This window comes from Natrix helvetica (assembly GCF_964273705.1).
Source record: "Natrix helvetica genome assembly, chromosome: 15".
Taxonomy (NCBI): domain Eukaryota; kingdom Metazoa; phylum Chordata; class Lepidosauria; order Squamata; family Natricidae; genus Natrix; species Natrix helvetica.
In genome coordinates this window covers 9,468,465-9,483,857 of record NC_138565.1, presented here as the reverse complement: position 1 = coordinate 9,483,857, position 15,393 = coordinate 9,468,465, and the positions used below count along the sequence as shown (strand labels likewise).

General features: G+C 46.4%; 1 protein-coding gene across 1 annotated transcript; it reads right to left on the bottom strand.

Annotated features, from left to right (window-relative positions):
* LOC309399560 (ficolin-1-like) lies at positions 1–4,677 on the bottom strand. Its single transcript, XM_081967503.1, has 9 exons — positions 4,505–4,677; positions 4,265–4,378; positions 3,926–3,979; positions 2,132–2,158; positions 1,768–1,803; positions 1,323–1,450; positions 876–1,005; positions 549–683; positions 1–402 (listed from the first exon to the last, which is right to left on the bottom strand). The coding sequence occupies exons 1-9, from the start codon at positions 4,593–4,595 to the stop codon at positions 152–154; spliced, it is 966 nt and encodes a 321-aa protein (XP_081823629.1). The 5' UTR covers positions 4,596–4,677; the 3' UTR covers positions 1–151.
* Between the last annotated feature and the right edge of the window lie 10,716 nt (positions 4,678–15,393).

Here is a 15,393-nt window from a genome sequence, read left to right as displayed (position 1 = left end):
ACCCACCCCAATTCTGCAAGATCATTTAATCATGTGAATTTTGAAAAATGCAAGGTCTGTCTCAAGGTAGAAAATCAAACGTAGAGGGGATGGACTAGATGCCCTTTGGAAACCCTCAGAAAGAAAAAGTCCCATCAGCTGAAAGAGCCACCTAAGCCACAGGCCGGATTTTCATTTCGGAGCGCTTGTAGGAGTAGTTGTGGCCTTTCCCAGTACCCCAGTTGATGCCGTCCCCGCGAGACTTGTGTTCTCCCAACCAGTATCTCCCGTTGAGGTTGGACTGGTGGCAGACATCGTACCACCAGCCCCCTTTGTACTTCTCAGCGCAGTTGAACTTCTGGGGGTCCTGCTGCTTCTCTCGGGTGGAGAAGGGCATGTTGTTGTGGTAGGAGAGGGAGTCACCTGGGAGGAAGAGACGGGGGAAGGGTGCATGGAAGGCCAGCGCAGAGCATCTCCAGGGAGGCCTTCATTGGCCTGACTGGCACTGCCCATTCCAAGAGACTCATGGAGAAGGATGCTGATCCCCCTGGACTTTGTCAGGGACTCACCTGCAGAGCCGCCCGTGAAGGTGCCCAGAGTTAGCCGATACCAGTCGGATTCTGCCGCCACCTGGAAGGACGCATATTTGGCAAAGGAATGCTTGTTGTCGAAATCAGTCAGGTCGACACGCAATTCATTCTTTCCTAGGAGGAAGAAAACAGACACATGGGTCAGTTGGCACACTGCCCAGTCACCACAACTCACAACCCAGGGTATATTTTTCTGCTGCCTCCCCCATCCCCAGAGGGCCCATTTGAGGCTCTTCCCACCAAGGGCCCTGCACCCCTCTCCCCTGGCAGCAGGAGGGTTCAGGGCTGCAAAGGGAAGCCCCTCACCCAGTGAGGTCAAGCGGTGAAGGTTGTCATTCCCCAGCCAGAATTCAGTCAGCTGGTTTCCAAATCCTCTCTTGTAGGCTGCCCAGTCCCGGAAAAAGTCCACCGAGCCATCCGACCTCCTTTGGAAGACCTGCGGGGGAGAATTGGGACCCTTAACCTTCCAGCTTACCAGGCCCCCCAAATCTTCCCTCCTTCCCAAATGTTAGGGGTCTCAGAGCTGGCCTTCTCCACCCAGAAGTGCTGGACCCCCTCCAGGATCCCTCCATCCCCCATCCTGGCTTCAGGAAAGACTCGGCTTGTGGTTCATCCCATTCCTAACAAGCAACAAATCCTGGGTGTGTCTGCTGTGGGGCGCAACCCCCATGGAAGGTCCCTCCAAGGCACGGTGGTCAGAAGTGCCACACGCCTTGGCCATGCCTGGGTAGAGCCACCCTCCGCTGGACTCACAATCCATCCTCCTCCGTCGGTGTCCATGTCGCACAGCACCTCCAGGGGCTGGCAGTCCTGGGGGTAGATGGTGTACCAGCCGCTCAGGATCGTCCCTCTTTTCAAGAGCTCTTTACAGTTTGGGGCACCTGGGCAGAAAGAGGGCAGGAGAGGTTGGTGCTCTCTGTGCCAGGGTCTTTGCCTTATTCCTGAGGGGCCGACACAGTGGCTGCAGCTGGTTGGCAATGAAATGTTTTTGGAGGAGCAATTATTCTTGTCAAGATGAAATCTATTTTAGTGCAAACCCTTTTTGTGTGTTTCCCAAAAGCTGCCAGTGGTCAGAAGGGAGTCCTTTAAATGCTGGAACTGCCTGGCCAAAGCATTGGCTGTTTAGGGAATTGGGGGGGGGGCATAATACAGACACACACACAAACACATAGACAGACAAACAGACCCACACACTCACCTTGCTTGCACTGAAGCTTCTCCAGCTTCTTCTCGTCTGCAAGAAAGAAGGACGTGTACAACAGCCAATCCCCCCCCCCCCAATGTGGCAGAGAAGGCCCAGGAAGGGGGGAGAGATCCCACCATGCTGACCTGAATTGGGGGGGGGGAGACAGAGGCACAACTGTGTCCAATGTGCCACAGCCTGCCAACCTGTTGGGAGCCCCTTTCAGCCTAACTTCACGCCCCACCTGAGCTCGATGGGGGGCTGAGCTGCACAATTCAGCCAGGGTCCCTTTTGCTTCAGAGAGCAGAGAGGCTGCCAGAGGCCCCAGTCCAAGGTAGCTCCCCACAATGTTCCCCTTGGGGAGGGGAACAATCCTTACCAATTTCTCCTGGGTCACCTTTCTCGCCTGGAATGCAAAGAGAAAGAGAAGGGCAGAATTCCTCCTTTTTAGGAGGCTCCGGTAGTATCACCGGTTTGGGAGATCCGTTTGTTAACTCTTTCTGGAGTTCTGCGAACCGGCTGAATATTCAAGGCTGCCCACCTGCCTAACGATTCCAGTAGCCCAAACACACCTCAAACATCCCTTCTCATTTGTAATTAACTAAAGGACGGGAAAAGAAAAAGAAGAAATAACCACATAGCCATTTTCTCAGCATAAACATTTAAAACTCAGGCTTAAAGTGCAAGAGAGGTTTTCTTTTCCCTTCAGTTAATAGCTCTGGCCTGGGCAGACAGCCAAGAACCATTTAACAGTCAAGTACTTAGTTGCGATAACAAAACCACAGGAATCAGTCAGCACAGAAACAATAGAAATTTACAGATCGTATGGATTAACAGAACTTGGAAGGGACCTTGTAGGTCATCTAGTCCAACCTCCACCCACCCAAGCAGGAGACCCTACACCATTTCTCACAACTGGCCATGCAATCTCTTCTTGAAAGCCTCCAGTGATGAAGCTCCCACAACTTCCAAAGACAACTTCTGTTCCATTGGTTGATTGTTTCTCACTGTCAGAAGGCAAACTTGGTGGTCGACCAATCAATTGATCAATCAATCGGTTGATTGGTTTTACCCTTAGGAAATGGATCCTTATTCCTAGGTTGCTTCTCTCTTTGATTAGTTTTCATTTTTGTTTCTTGTTATGCTTTTCGGTCCTTTGGAAATAGTGTGACTCCCTCATTTTTGTAGGAGCCCCTTAAATTTTCTGACAGGACAATTAATCAGTGGAACAATTTGCTTCCAGAAGTTGTAAATGCTCCAACACTGGACGTTTTAAAGAAGGGATTCAATAGCTATTTGTCTGAAGTGGTGTAGGGTTTCCTACCTAAGCAGGAGGTTGGACTAGAAGACCTCCAAGGTCCCTTCCAACTCTGCTATCCTATCCTATCCTGTCCTATCCTCTTGTTCTGTTCTTTTCTGTTCTATTACATTCTATCCATTCTATTCCATTCCATTCTAAATATTGGAACAACACTGCTATTTTATTGTGCTATTTTATTGTGCTATTTTATTGTGCTATTTTATGATGCTATTTTATGGTGCTATTTTATTGTGAATTGGACTAAGGATAAATTTCCTAAGGGTAAGGGGAAAATGGGTACCAAGCTCTCTCTCCTGCCCCCCATGACCTTGCGGGGCCCCATAAGCCATTTTAAGGGGGTCCCTTCAGTTTGAAAAATGTTTCTGGCACAGCTGAGCAAAGCCAGATGACATCATTTGGGATCTGGACAATCACTATTCATGGTTGGTAGCAAAAGTGTTATGATAGTGAAAAGTGATATTTGGAAGGCTGACAGTCGGTTTGCACCAGTTTGGGTGAACAGGTAGTGGTGATACTCCTACTACCAAACCGGTAGTGAAGATAGTAGGATACCATTACTGGTTGGGAGAGTGAAGGCACCCATGTTAAGAACCAGGGTCCCAGACCAGCACAAGCTCTCTCCAGGTTGTCCTGGATCTCCCTTTTCTCCTGAATCAAAGGGAAGAAATTCTTTTGAGGCCTCTTGCAGCCACACCAATGGAAAACTATGAGGATCTCAGTCTCAACACCACCACCCCCGTTTTAAGGTCCCTTTTGGGGTTCCTTTCCCAGTGTGTTCCTCTCTCTCTCCACCAACTATCCAAACACACGTGTGCAACCCTGGAATTGGAAAACCCTCTCATTCCACCTTACCTTTTGGCCCAGGGGCTCCAATTTTCCCGGGGATTCCCTGCAAGCCTCTCTCACCTGTTAAGGAAAGGCATGGTGAAGTTCTCTGGTGCCCACAGGGAGGGAGGGGAGTAGCTCCCAGCTGAAAGGTGGCTGGTTTAAACCAGAGCAGGCAGCTTAACCCAAAGAAATGCCCCCTTTGGGAGAGGGAGTGTCGATAGGTCGAGTGCCTGGAAGACACAATTTCTTGTGCCAGTTTTTACAGTCTTCTTTCGTGGCACCTTCCTTCTGCCTTGGGACAAGACGGGTTCGTTCTCTCAGAAGAATTCAGGAGCCAACTTCACGCTCTTTCCACAGACCCACCTTTGGCCCCTGGAACGCCAGGGGGGCCCCGTGGCCCTTTTGGTCCTGGCAAGCCTGGACTCCCCCGCACAATGGCTATTGTATTGTTGCCATCCAGGCCCAGTGCCTTAAGTTCTGCAAATGAAGAAAAAACATTTGGAGCCCCAAAAAACTGCTTTTTTTTGAGCTAAGCTAAATTTCCCACCTCTGAAGGCTAGAAGAAGGTCCCTCTTCCTCAGAGTCAACCTTCCTGATACTCACCTGGGAAGGAGGACTCCTGTGACCCTGGATGGATTGCAATCATCAGGGAGAACAGGAGGAGGAGACCCACTTGCTCTCCAGTTCTCCTCATGGTCCCCACTGGACTCCGACTGCAACCTGCCCTGAATCTTCTGCTTTTATTTGGGCAGAATGCTTTTGTCCCTTTTCCCTTTAAGTGGGGACTTTGGCGAAAGACTCAAATACCACCAACTGCTTCCTTATTGATCAAAACACACCTCTGTTAATTAAACAGCACATGGATAACTCTTCATTGTAGCGGGAGGATTACTGCATTTGCTTCCAAGGAAACCCACTGTCAATCATGCCAACTCGGTCAGTTAAAAAAACAAGCCCCTCGAATCAATTGTTAATGAAATTAGACTTTACTAAAGCCAAGTGGTTAGAGGAGAAGCAAACCCGGATCTGGGATTTTCATACGCAAAGCTGATGATTACCTTTTCCCATGCTCCCACCTTCCACCCTGGTTATCTTTAATGTCCAATTCGATTCTAAAAAATTGCTTGGGTAAAGGTCCCTGGCTTTGGAGGAGGGATGGCTCTGCATTCCAGTGATATCTTGGAACTGTTGGCAATTGCACAATGCATAGTTTTGATTTATCTCATGCTAATCCAATGGTCAAAATTATGCCAATGTCAGGTCCCCATAGATTCCTATCAGGATGCCTTGCTTTGGACTGGACAGTGGGGAGGGGTTCCTACAACTTTTAACCTAACATTTTCATATGGGAACTTCAGATCTTGCCTATTCTCCTTGCTATCACTAACTCCTAATAAAAGTTCCTTTTGAAATGTTGCCTGTAATCATGCTGTAACTTTCCTAATTTTGTAGAAATGTGGAATACATGACTGAAGCAATAAGGCAAAGAGAAGGTTTGATCAGCTTGGTTAATAAATTAATAGAATTCTTTATTGGCCAAGTGTGATTAGACACCCAAGGAATTTGTCTTTGGTGCATATACTCTCAATAATGAGGGAATGACAGCTGCTAAATTGCACAACAGACACTCTCTCTCCCAGCAACAGCAGTAGTTGCTGCCCCGGAGAGCAGAGATGGAGTGGAGCAGGCCCCCAAAGGCTGCTCGGTCAACCCTCGCCGCGTGGCGGAAGCCACTCCCATTTTGGGCGAACCGGTTGTTAGGTGGGTTGAATCCCACCATTGGTGTCCATCCATTTTCTTGCCATCTGGAAAATAAGTTGACCCCCTCTTCTTTGTGGCAGCCCCCCAAATACTGGAATGCTGCTCCAAGGTCCCGCTCACAGTGACGGTTTTTGAGCCAGGTTTCACTTAATCTGATGTCAACTCTCAGTTTTGTCATGTGGACAGAATGGGGGGGAAGTGCATTCCATGCATACTGTCAGCTGGAGTCGGATCTCAGATTACTGCAGGTAGTCCCCTTTTTCTGTTCAGGAGCTCAAGCCACGTGGTCCTGTCCACCATTAAACCATGTTTCCAAGCAGCCTCCATGTCTCCAGTGTCTTTTTCCCCACTTGGAACTGAACCCAGAAGGACATCTCTTCCAACACAGCCTTTCAGGGGCTGCTCCCTTTTTGCCTTTATTCTCCTGTGGTTCAAAAGACAGGCTCCCCCGTTTTTCTTAAGATGGCAGGAAAACAACTGAGCGGGGCTGAAATGGGTTGGCACCTTTAAGGGCACTGAATCCATCCTGCCCACTGATTTCGACGGAAGCCAGAATGCAAAACACCTCTCCAATTGGCACATTTGACCTTCAGATCTCAAGATTCTTCTCCAGATAAAGCTGTTTTATGCATTAATCCAGTGTTTTTCAACCTTTTTTGGGCAAAGGCACACTTGTTTCATGAAAAAAATCACGAGGCACACCACCATTAGAAAATGTTAAAAAATTTAACTCTGTGCCTATATTGACTATATATAAAGTAATTCTCTTGAATAGGAATCAAATAAACACAAAGAAAGTATTTTATAATTACTTTATTATGAAATAGTAAGTAAACAGAAATATGAAAAATTATAAAATACTTTATTCAGTGCGCAACCTGGGCAAAATTGGCTCTTAAGACTGGTGGACTTCAACTCCCAGAATTCTGAGAATTGAAGTCCACCAGTCTTAAAACAGCCACCTTTGCAGACCTCTGTGTTAGCCCAAAGCCTGGTGCTGGGTGGGCCTTGCTCCCCCATTGGTGGAGCCCCAAGAAGCGAGGAGGGAGAAAAAGAGACGGAGGCAAGGAGCTTCTCCCCCCCCCCCCCCGCAAAAATCTTATCAGGGAGCCGGCGGGCAGTAGCAAATTAGCTGATCATGCGGCGTGATCGGCTAATTTGCTACTGCCCGCCTGGCTCCCCGGTTAGATTTTTGCTGGGAGGAGGCGGGGGGGAAGCTCCTTAGCCTCCGTTTCTTTTTCTGCCTCCCCGCTTCTCGTCCCCACCAGGCGGATCTGATCGGAACGCCTGTGTGCAAGAGGCGAGCCCTTACTTTTATTATTACTTTTCAATTTTTCCCACGGCACACCAGGCAACATCTCGCGGCACACTAGTGTGCCGCGGAACAGTGGTTGAAAAACACTGCATTAATCTATAAAGTAATCCATCCGGCAGTAGAACAACCAAAGAACCAGTCTTGCCAGATTTTGTCTCTTCCAAGGAAGGGAAGGGGAGTTTTTTTATTGTTTCTCTGAGGTTATACCAGCACTTTATTTATTCTGAGATGCATGATGGACAAACAGGTGCAAGTTTGCCCCTTGTGTTTACTGGTAAAAAAAGTAGGAGATTTAAGTGGTTCTGCTGGGCTTTTGCCAAGAGAGCCAACAGTGTCCCAGCCCCAAGCCAAGCCACATGGGAGGGAGGGAAGGCGCCGCTCAAGCCAAGGAGAGGCAGGGTCGGCCATCAGGACTGTTGTATCACCTTCTGCAAAAGAGGAATGGGGAAGGCCCCACAGAAATGTTTCGCTTGCTGCCTTTGGGCTTTATTTGACAAACAGGGCTTTGTATTTGCCTTCTGGCTGGCAGGGAGGGAGCCACCCACAGGGACCCCTTTATCAAAAGTCAGGGTTCTTCCCTTCCCAACTGGGCTGGCAAGGACCACTCAGTGCCCTGAGCCTGCACTCTTCCGCCATAGCCAGTTTCTGCAGAGGAAAGGAGAGGGAAGAGTTGGCCGTCCCAGCAGGAGGAGGGAGGCATCCTTCTCGGATGTGCTGATGCGCCCGGATGGACTCAGGTAAAGCTGAGAAAATACCTACAGACCCTTCACATCCTGGACATAAACTCTTTCAACTCCTTTCCTCAGGATGCCACAACAGACCATTGCATGTCAAAACAGATGGATACAAAGACAGGTTTTTTTCCCATGCCATCACTCTGCCAAACAGCTAATTCCCACAGCCCTGTCTTATGTCTAAGGACATTTAGACTTGTACTGGGACTGTATCACTATTACCCTTCTCATCTTTTCTACTTATCTTCTCCTATTGGTAAATTGTTCCTTAGCTGATCCCTTCTCCTGGCAGCTCTGCGCATGCACACATCGGGAACAGGCTCCATCTGTTCTTTTGCCCCACTGATCTCTGAATCTAAAGGCAGCTGATAACTGTCGGATGGCCCTGGCCCCCTCTCTGCCTCCAACGCAGAGCCCTTTACTATTACCCTTCTCATCCAATAGGAGAAGGAAATACTTAACTTCTCCTATTGTTATTTTAGGATTATATCACTTGTTGTTTGTATGTGTTCTGACCTAGGCTTCCCAAAAGCACGAACCCGACTCCTCGTCCCAATAAAACCCCTTTTATTTAGGTTAAAGGGAATTCCTCTCTAGCAAAGTCCCGGCCAATAGGCTTTCATGAGATTTCACGACCTTTATCAGGCTTGGAGAGGTGCCAGGCTGATATCTTCCAAACGCCACGCTGTAGCAGCAATCACTTGGCTAGAAGTCAGGAACAGATCTTCACCCGAATTAATTGAACTAATTGTCTCCTGCAAACTCCACTCCCCTTTTGCTCCTCTTTATTCCCTCTGGGAGGGGCCATTCACCGTCCCCCTGTGCCTTTTCTACAGAGTCTTTTCCAGCTCAATTTTGATTGGTTGAAACCTTCTCTTTGCTTTGTTGTTTTTAATCCTTCAGTCATGTTGTTTATATCTCCACAAAATCAGGAAAGTTACTCTGTGCCTATTTAACTGGTTCAGCCCTTTTCCCAGATTTGAAGTCTGGCATAATTTTGGCCATTGGACCACTGGTCCTTTACTCCATATTGGAAATCTGGTTCTTCTTATAACCAGCCAGCAGGAAGATAGGATCACCTGAGGACATCTCGTGTTGTCCCATCCCCCCCCCCTTTGCAGCTTTGCTTTGAATTAAAAACAATATGAGAATTATGCTGAACTTTCTTGAATATTATGAAGTGCATAATGAAAAACAGGTTGCACTATTTTTTCTCGATGCCCAAAAGGCATTTGATAATGTGAACTGGGAAGTTTTGCATCAACAATTGGAACACATGGAGTTTGGGGATAAATTTATAAACACGATTAGAGCAATATATATAAATCAAAAAGCCAAAGTAATAATTAATGGTGAATTAATGCAAAGTATAGCAATCCAGAAAGGTACAAGACAAGGTTGTCCACTATCCCCGCTGCTGTTTATATTAACCTTAGAAGTTTTAGCCAGGAATGTACGTAAAGAGGAACAGATAAAGGGACTGGGAATTTAAAAAGAACAATTTAAGTTACAGGCTTTTGCGGATGATCTAGTGTTTGTGTTAGAGGATCCTATAAAGTCTGGTATGGAACTCATTGAAGAATTGACAGAGTATGGGAAAGTAGCGGGTTTAAAGATAAATATGACAAAGACTAAAATGCCGGTTAAAAATATGACATCAAAATCGAAAAGGGAGTTAATGAAGAAATTGGGTATCCAAACTGTCAAAAAAGTCAAATATCTAGGTATACATTTATCTGCGAGGTGTGTGTCCATCAAAGAAGATAACTATACTAATTTGATCAATAAAACTAAGAAAGACTTAGAAAGGTGGAAAAACCTACAATTGTCCCTGATGGGTAGGATTGCAGTCATAAAAATGAATGTATTACCAAAATTTCTTTTCTTATTTCAGAATATTCCCATTAAATTGGAAAAAGGTTTTTATAGGATTTGAATCAATTGGTTTCAAAATTTATTTGGCAGAGAAGAAAACCAAGAATAAAACTCAAGGCTATGCAAGACACTCAGGAAAAAGGAGGATTTGGCATACCAGATTGGGAACTTTATTATACTGCGACCACTTTAACATGTTTAAAAGAATGGATAATGTTGAGAAATAAAAGATTACTCAAATTGGAAGGTCATGACCTCCAAGTAGGATGGCATGCCTTCCTTTGGTATGAAAAAGGATCTGCACACAAATATTTCAATAGACACTACATCAGACAGTCCCTGTTATTAATATGGAACAAAATTAAACATGACCACTATACTAAAACACCCATTTGGCTATCTACGATGGAAGCATACATTGTACACCCAAATTTAATTAATATGGAAAATATAGTTACATATAAAGAGTTATTGAACAGACAGGGAGAGATCAAAACTAGATTAGAATTGGCATCACAAGGGGTACAAGTAGCATGGTGGTCCTAGATACAATCAAGGTTTGCACAGGATAGGAAGAAGGAAGGTATTGCCAAAGATTGCACAATATTAGATAAACTTTTGATACAGACAGAAAACAGGCTGATCAAAGCGTTGTATAGATTTTTGTTGGAGTATAAGCTAGAGGAGGAACATGTCAAAGAAACCATGGTCGCCTGGATGAAAAATTTTGGTTATAATATGGAATTGGCTAAGTGGGAAAAACTTTGGATACTTAATGAGAAACTAACAATGGCTATGGCGTATAAAGAAAATCTTTATAAGATGTTCTACAGATGGCATCTCTTCCCAGCACGGCCAGCATTGAGTGGAGCTTTTATAGGATAAATGAGCTGGAATGAGTTGGAGGTCTTCTGGTCCAGCCCCCTGCTCAAGCAGGAGAACCTATACCAGAGGTCTTCAAACTTGGCAACTTTAAGACTTGTGGACTTCAACTCCCAGAAATCTCCAGACAGCTATGGACTTCAACTCCCAGCTATGCTGGCTGGAGAATTGTGGGAGTTGAAGTCCACAAGTTTTAAAATTGCCAAGTTTGGGGACTCCTGACCAGTGACGTGCAGTGAAGTTTATGGCTAGTGAGGCAGCAATTTTTTTAGACTTGTGGACTTCAACTCCCAGAATTCCACAGCCAGGCATGCTCAGTTCCGATTTAAAGCAACAGCTTTAAACTTATTTAAGTTTTCTTCCTTCTTTTTCTTTTTCTTTTACCTTCCCCTCCTTCCTCCCTCTCTCCCCCTCCCCCCTCTCAAACACACAAACACACACACACACACACACAAAGAGAAGTTGGATTATAATGTTTAATTCCATGTAGCTGATTTCCAGGGCAAAGGAGAAGTTATTTTTGCCCTGTCCAATGGCATTTTCTTTGATAAAAGGGACGGAAAGATGGTCTTTGGGTTCCCTCCTTGAATGAGAGAATCCGTTTTAGTCAAAACATTCAAATGTAATAAAATGATATTCCTGTCTCAATCTATTTCATTGGAAAAGATGCCCGCCTGAGGAAAGAGCCTTTCACGTCTCTGAAAGCCAGCCCAGGGTGGGATCTCTCCAGGATGGGCGCAAGACCGATCCATGTTCACCAGCAAAGGGCAAAACTCTCTTCCATGGCCTCATTTCCCACCCGAAACTTGCCCGTTTGTTCTCCATTCTTTTGCTTTCCGCAAAAACAGGGACGCGCTTTGGGAAGGTGGGAGCCCAGAGGAGCCCACCGTCGCCCGCACCGCCCGCTCTGGAAGCCAAACTGCCGATCGGGACTTCCCAGCTCAGCTGCTTCCCAGGTGGGTGGCGCCTGTCAGACGGGACGACAGGAGCTGTGAGGGAGCACGGGCTCCAGGGGCTCTGAGCGTCCACCTGCCTGAGCTGTGCCACGGGCGAAAGAAAGCGCTTTAGTCAGTGGGGTGTCAGGGGAGAGGATAGAATCTCTCCTCTTCTCCCCTGACACCCCACTGACTAAAGCGCTTTCTTTCACCCGCGGAAGAGCTCAGGCGGGCGAAAGAAAGTGCTTTAATCAGCGGGGTGTCGGGGGAGAGAAGGAGAGAATGCCTGAGCATTCTCTCCTCTCCCCCGACACCCCACTGACTAAAGTGCTTTCTTTCGCCCACAGAAGAGCTCAGGCGGGCGAAAGGAAGCGCTTTAGTCAGCGGGGTGTGGGGGAGAGGAGAGAATGCTCAGGCATTCTCCCCTCCTCTCCCCCACACCCCGCTGACTAAAGCGCTTCCTTTCGCCCGCCTGAGCTCCTCTTCCTCTTATATATATGAAACTCCCTCGTGGATATTATTATTTTATATATTATTATTTCATGATGAAAGTGGAGGCTCCCCTGCCTCCAATGACCGCACGTCCCTGCTCCTGACCTATACTATAGTAGTATATACATGTAGTATACTATACCTATATCAAAGAAAGCTCCTGTGAGTTTAACAACACCCGTATTTCCAAGGCTAGAAACGGAAGATTGCCAGGCAAGCTCCCTCCTGCTGGTAATCCAAACCTCCCTACCAAAATCCACACCACCAAAAGGGAGTGAACGCACTTCCGCTCATCACCCTTCCCCCCAATTACTTTTACCCAGCAGGGTTTCCATGCAAAGGAAAAAGATGGCACGAAATATGTGACGGTTTTTTAAACCAGTGGCAAAGAACTCTCTCGCAAGCTCAACTAGAATTCGATTGGTGGGGTTTTTTCTCCCCCTAACAACACTGTGCACTATCTCCCCCACCCAGTGATTTTTTAAAAAAAAAACCTTTTCACAAGCCAAGCTGGTCCCTTAAGACGGTGTTGGGGGGTGGGCGATTGAAGCAGCGCACCCCCCTCTCCTGGGAGGAAGGCAATGATTGGAGGGGAGGGTGGTGACGTTGCTTAAAGGGAAACCTGCAGCTATTTCCAGGTTTGTTTGGGTAATTTCGTCCTTCTGCCCACTCCGATGGGCTTTAAACAGTCCATCTTCTGCTTGGCAAGTTTCTCCTTTCCATCTGAGAATTAGCTGAGGGGAAGCTACCAATTTAGGGGCGATGCCCTCTGCAGCCAACACAATACATGATCTTTTTTTCCTTGCCCTCTTAGCGTTCCCCTGCCGCCCCCCCTTGCCTCTTGGCGCCCCCTGCTTCCCCCCTTGCCTCTTAGTGCCCCCCTAAGTCATCCCACCCCCCCTAAGAGGCAGTACCGCCCACTTTGGGAACCACTGGTGTAAGACAAGGTGACAAGACTGGAACAAACTGTATATATTGTGATTGGACAGAAGGACAGACAATGTATTAAGTGGGCTAATAGTTAATGGCTGAGACTAGCTGTATATAATGTGAATGAATGGTCCCTTTGACTTCGTGGTACTGCATTGTTTTAAGTGTAAAAATAATAAAAATATATTTCCAGCTCCCCCCCAAAAGAAAGGTAGGTTGGGTCTCACCATCTTCTGCGTATGGTGATGTGTTTGGTCTTAGTCAAGGTCAACCGTCTTTGCATACCAACTGAATGAGAAGTTTGAAGACGCACTGCACATGACACCTTAGGGAGTTGCAGATTAGTTCATAGGTTGGGGTGATTGGGGGGGGTGTTGGGGTGCTCAGAGCCCTTCTTTTGCCAAAAGATGGCAGATTTTTTTTTTTTTTTTTTTTTTTTTTTTTTTTGTAATAAAATTTTATTGGTTTTTCAAAATTTATAGGGAAAAGGGTAAATGGACAGGTATACAAATTTTGGCAGTTGCAAAGTGTGTGAGGCCCCCCTCCCTCCATACCCATAGCGTACATTTATATATAATGCATTAGTATATAATTGATTATAATCAGCATATTAGTTCTATTATTAAATTCAATCAAATTAAACATTACAATATAAAATCCAAATATAATTCCATTTTCACTTTCGGTCAATTTATAATAATATGATTTTCATATTTATTTCTGTGATCTGAGTCTTCTTGCTATTGCCCCATCTCCCTCCACTGGCAGAGCTCTGGCCCCTCCCGTGTCCTGCGTGTCCGTTGTAGTGTCTGGTGGTTTCTCTAGGAGTGTTTTATTTTTTTCCATAAAGGCCTGCGCCTCTATGGGTGAATTAATTCTGATTCTTGTCTCCTCCCAGAATATCAGCATACCTTCAGGCATCAACCATCTAAACCACACCCCTTTCTGGTATAATTTATTCGCTAATTGCGAATAATTTTTTCTTTTTTCTCTAATCTTCTTAGGGATCTGCTTCAGAATGGTTATCTCCATATCATGATATGTCAATGCTTGCCCCCTTTGTACACCCAGAATTTCATCTCTTGTGGTTTTTCTAAGGAATTTAATGTGAACCTCCCTGGGTAAATTGTGTGTTCTAGCATAAGCTGAGTTCACTCTATAAACCAGATCTATATCCCACCCCATCTGTTGTTTTTCTTTGTGTGTATAGTCAGCCAGAATGTTTGTCATGATGTCCCTTATATTTTCCCCATCTTCTTCTATAACATTTTGAAATCTAAGATAATAGGACATTCTCTCAAATTCTAATTTCATCTGTTGGATGTCAAGATCTTTGTTCCCTTTCTGCACAGCTTCCACCACCCCCCTCACCTCCTCCACCCCCCCTTCCACAAGATTCAGTCTTTGTGAGTTCTTATATATTTGGGCTTGATTTTCTTTAATTTCATCTTTCATTTCCCTTAACTGTTTCTTGATTTCCTCCTGGCCCTGTAGAATTTGTTGAAGCATTTGTTGAAAGTCCATCTCTGTAGTCTTATGTTGCATCAGTTCTGTTATCTTTGACTGTGTGGCTGGACTGGATGTTGCGGATGTTGGAGCAGAAGTGGCAAAGCCAGGTTTTCCAGGAGGGGGTCTTTTAGATGCCATCCTTTATAACGTTAAAAGTTCAGTCCAAATATGAAGTAAGCAATTAGAAAAGAAGGGTAGCCAGGTGAATCCGGGAGCAGAATAACCAGGCAGAAGAGAATCTCTCCAATAAGTCTGGCAATAGATAGAAAATTTCCCCTAGAAGGTTAAAAAAATACCAATCCACAAGAGGTTCCTCTGGGAGACACGGAGACAAAGACCGGAAGCCTGAATTTTAAAGGTGGAGTCAGGTTTCAGAGTTCATAAAGACAACGGAAGTGTGCCATCTTGCCCTGCCAGTTTTGGGCACAGAGGCGTAACAAAGTTTTAAAAAGTTCCAAAAGTCCTCAAATCATTGTAATATGTAAAATTAAATTGAAAAGAAAATCATCTCAGCCTAAGTGAGGCTTCATTCGTTGGCTCTCCCCCCTCCTCCTTCCCCGGGGGCTGAGAGCAAAATTGTTTCTTGCCGCTTGTCCAAGGGGGGGGGGGGAAACCCCCCTCCCTCCAGCCGCACCTCCAAAATGCTCCGAAAGTTGTTTTAAAGTTTTAAAAGCTGAATCAAATCTTCATGCAAAGTAAGGGATGAAGAGAGAGGCAACCTCACCGCACCGCAGCTGCTTCCTTCAATTGTAGCATTCTCCAGTCGGCTTGTAGCGAGGCGCGAGGCGTGGAAACGCGATGCGCCCTCCGAGCTTGCTCCCCGGTGCCTTGGGCGCGCGAGAGAGCCCCCGCCGGCTGCCGCCGCTGCAGGAGACCTCCGCGATGCCGCCCCTCCGGCAGGACCCCTCTGCGGGGTGTCCTGTGCCCCCCAAGGAGTGGGGAAGCCCACCGGGGAGCCGGAGCGGGCAAAGAGCTGCCCGTCGCCGCCGCCGCCGGAACCGGAACCCAAGATGGCAGATTTCATCCCCTTGGAATAAAGGAGACTTGGAGACCATCAGC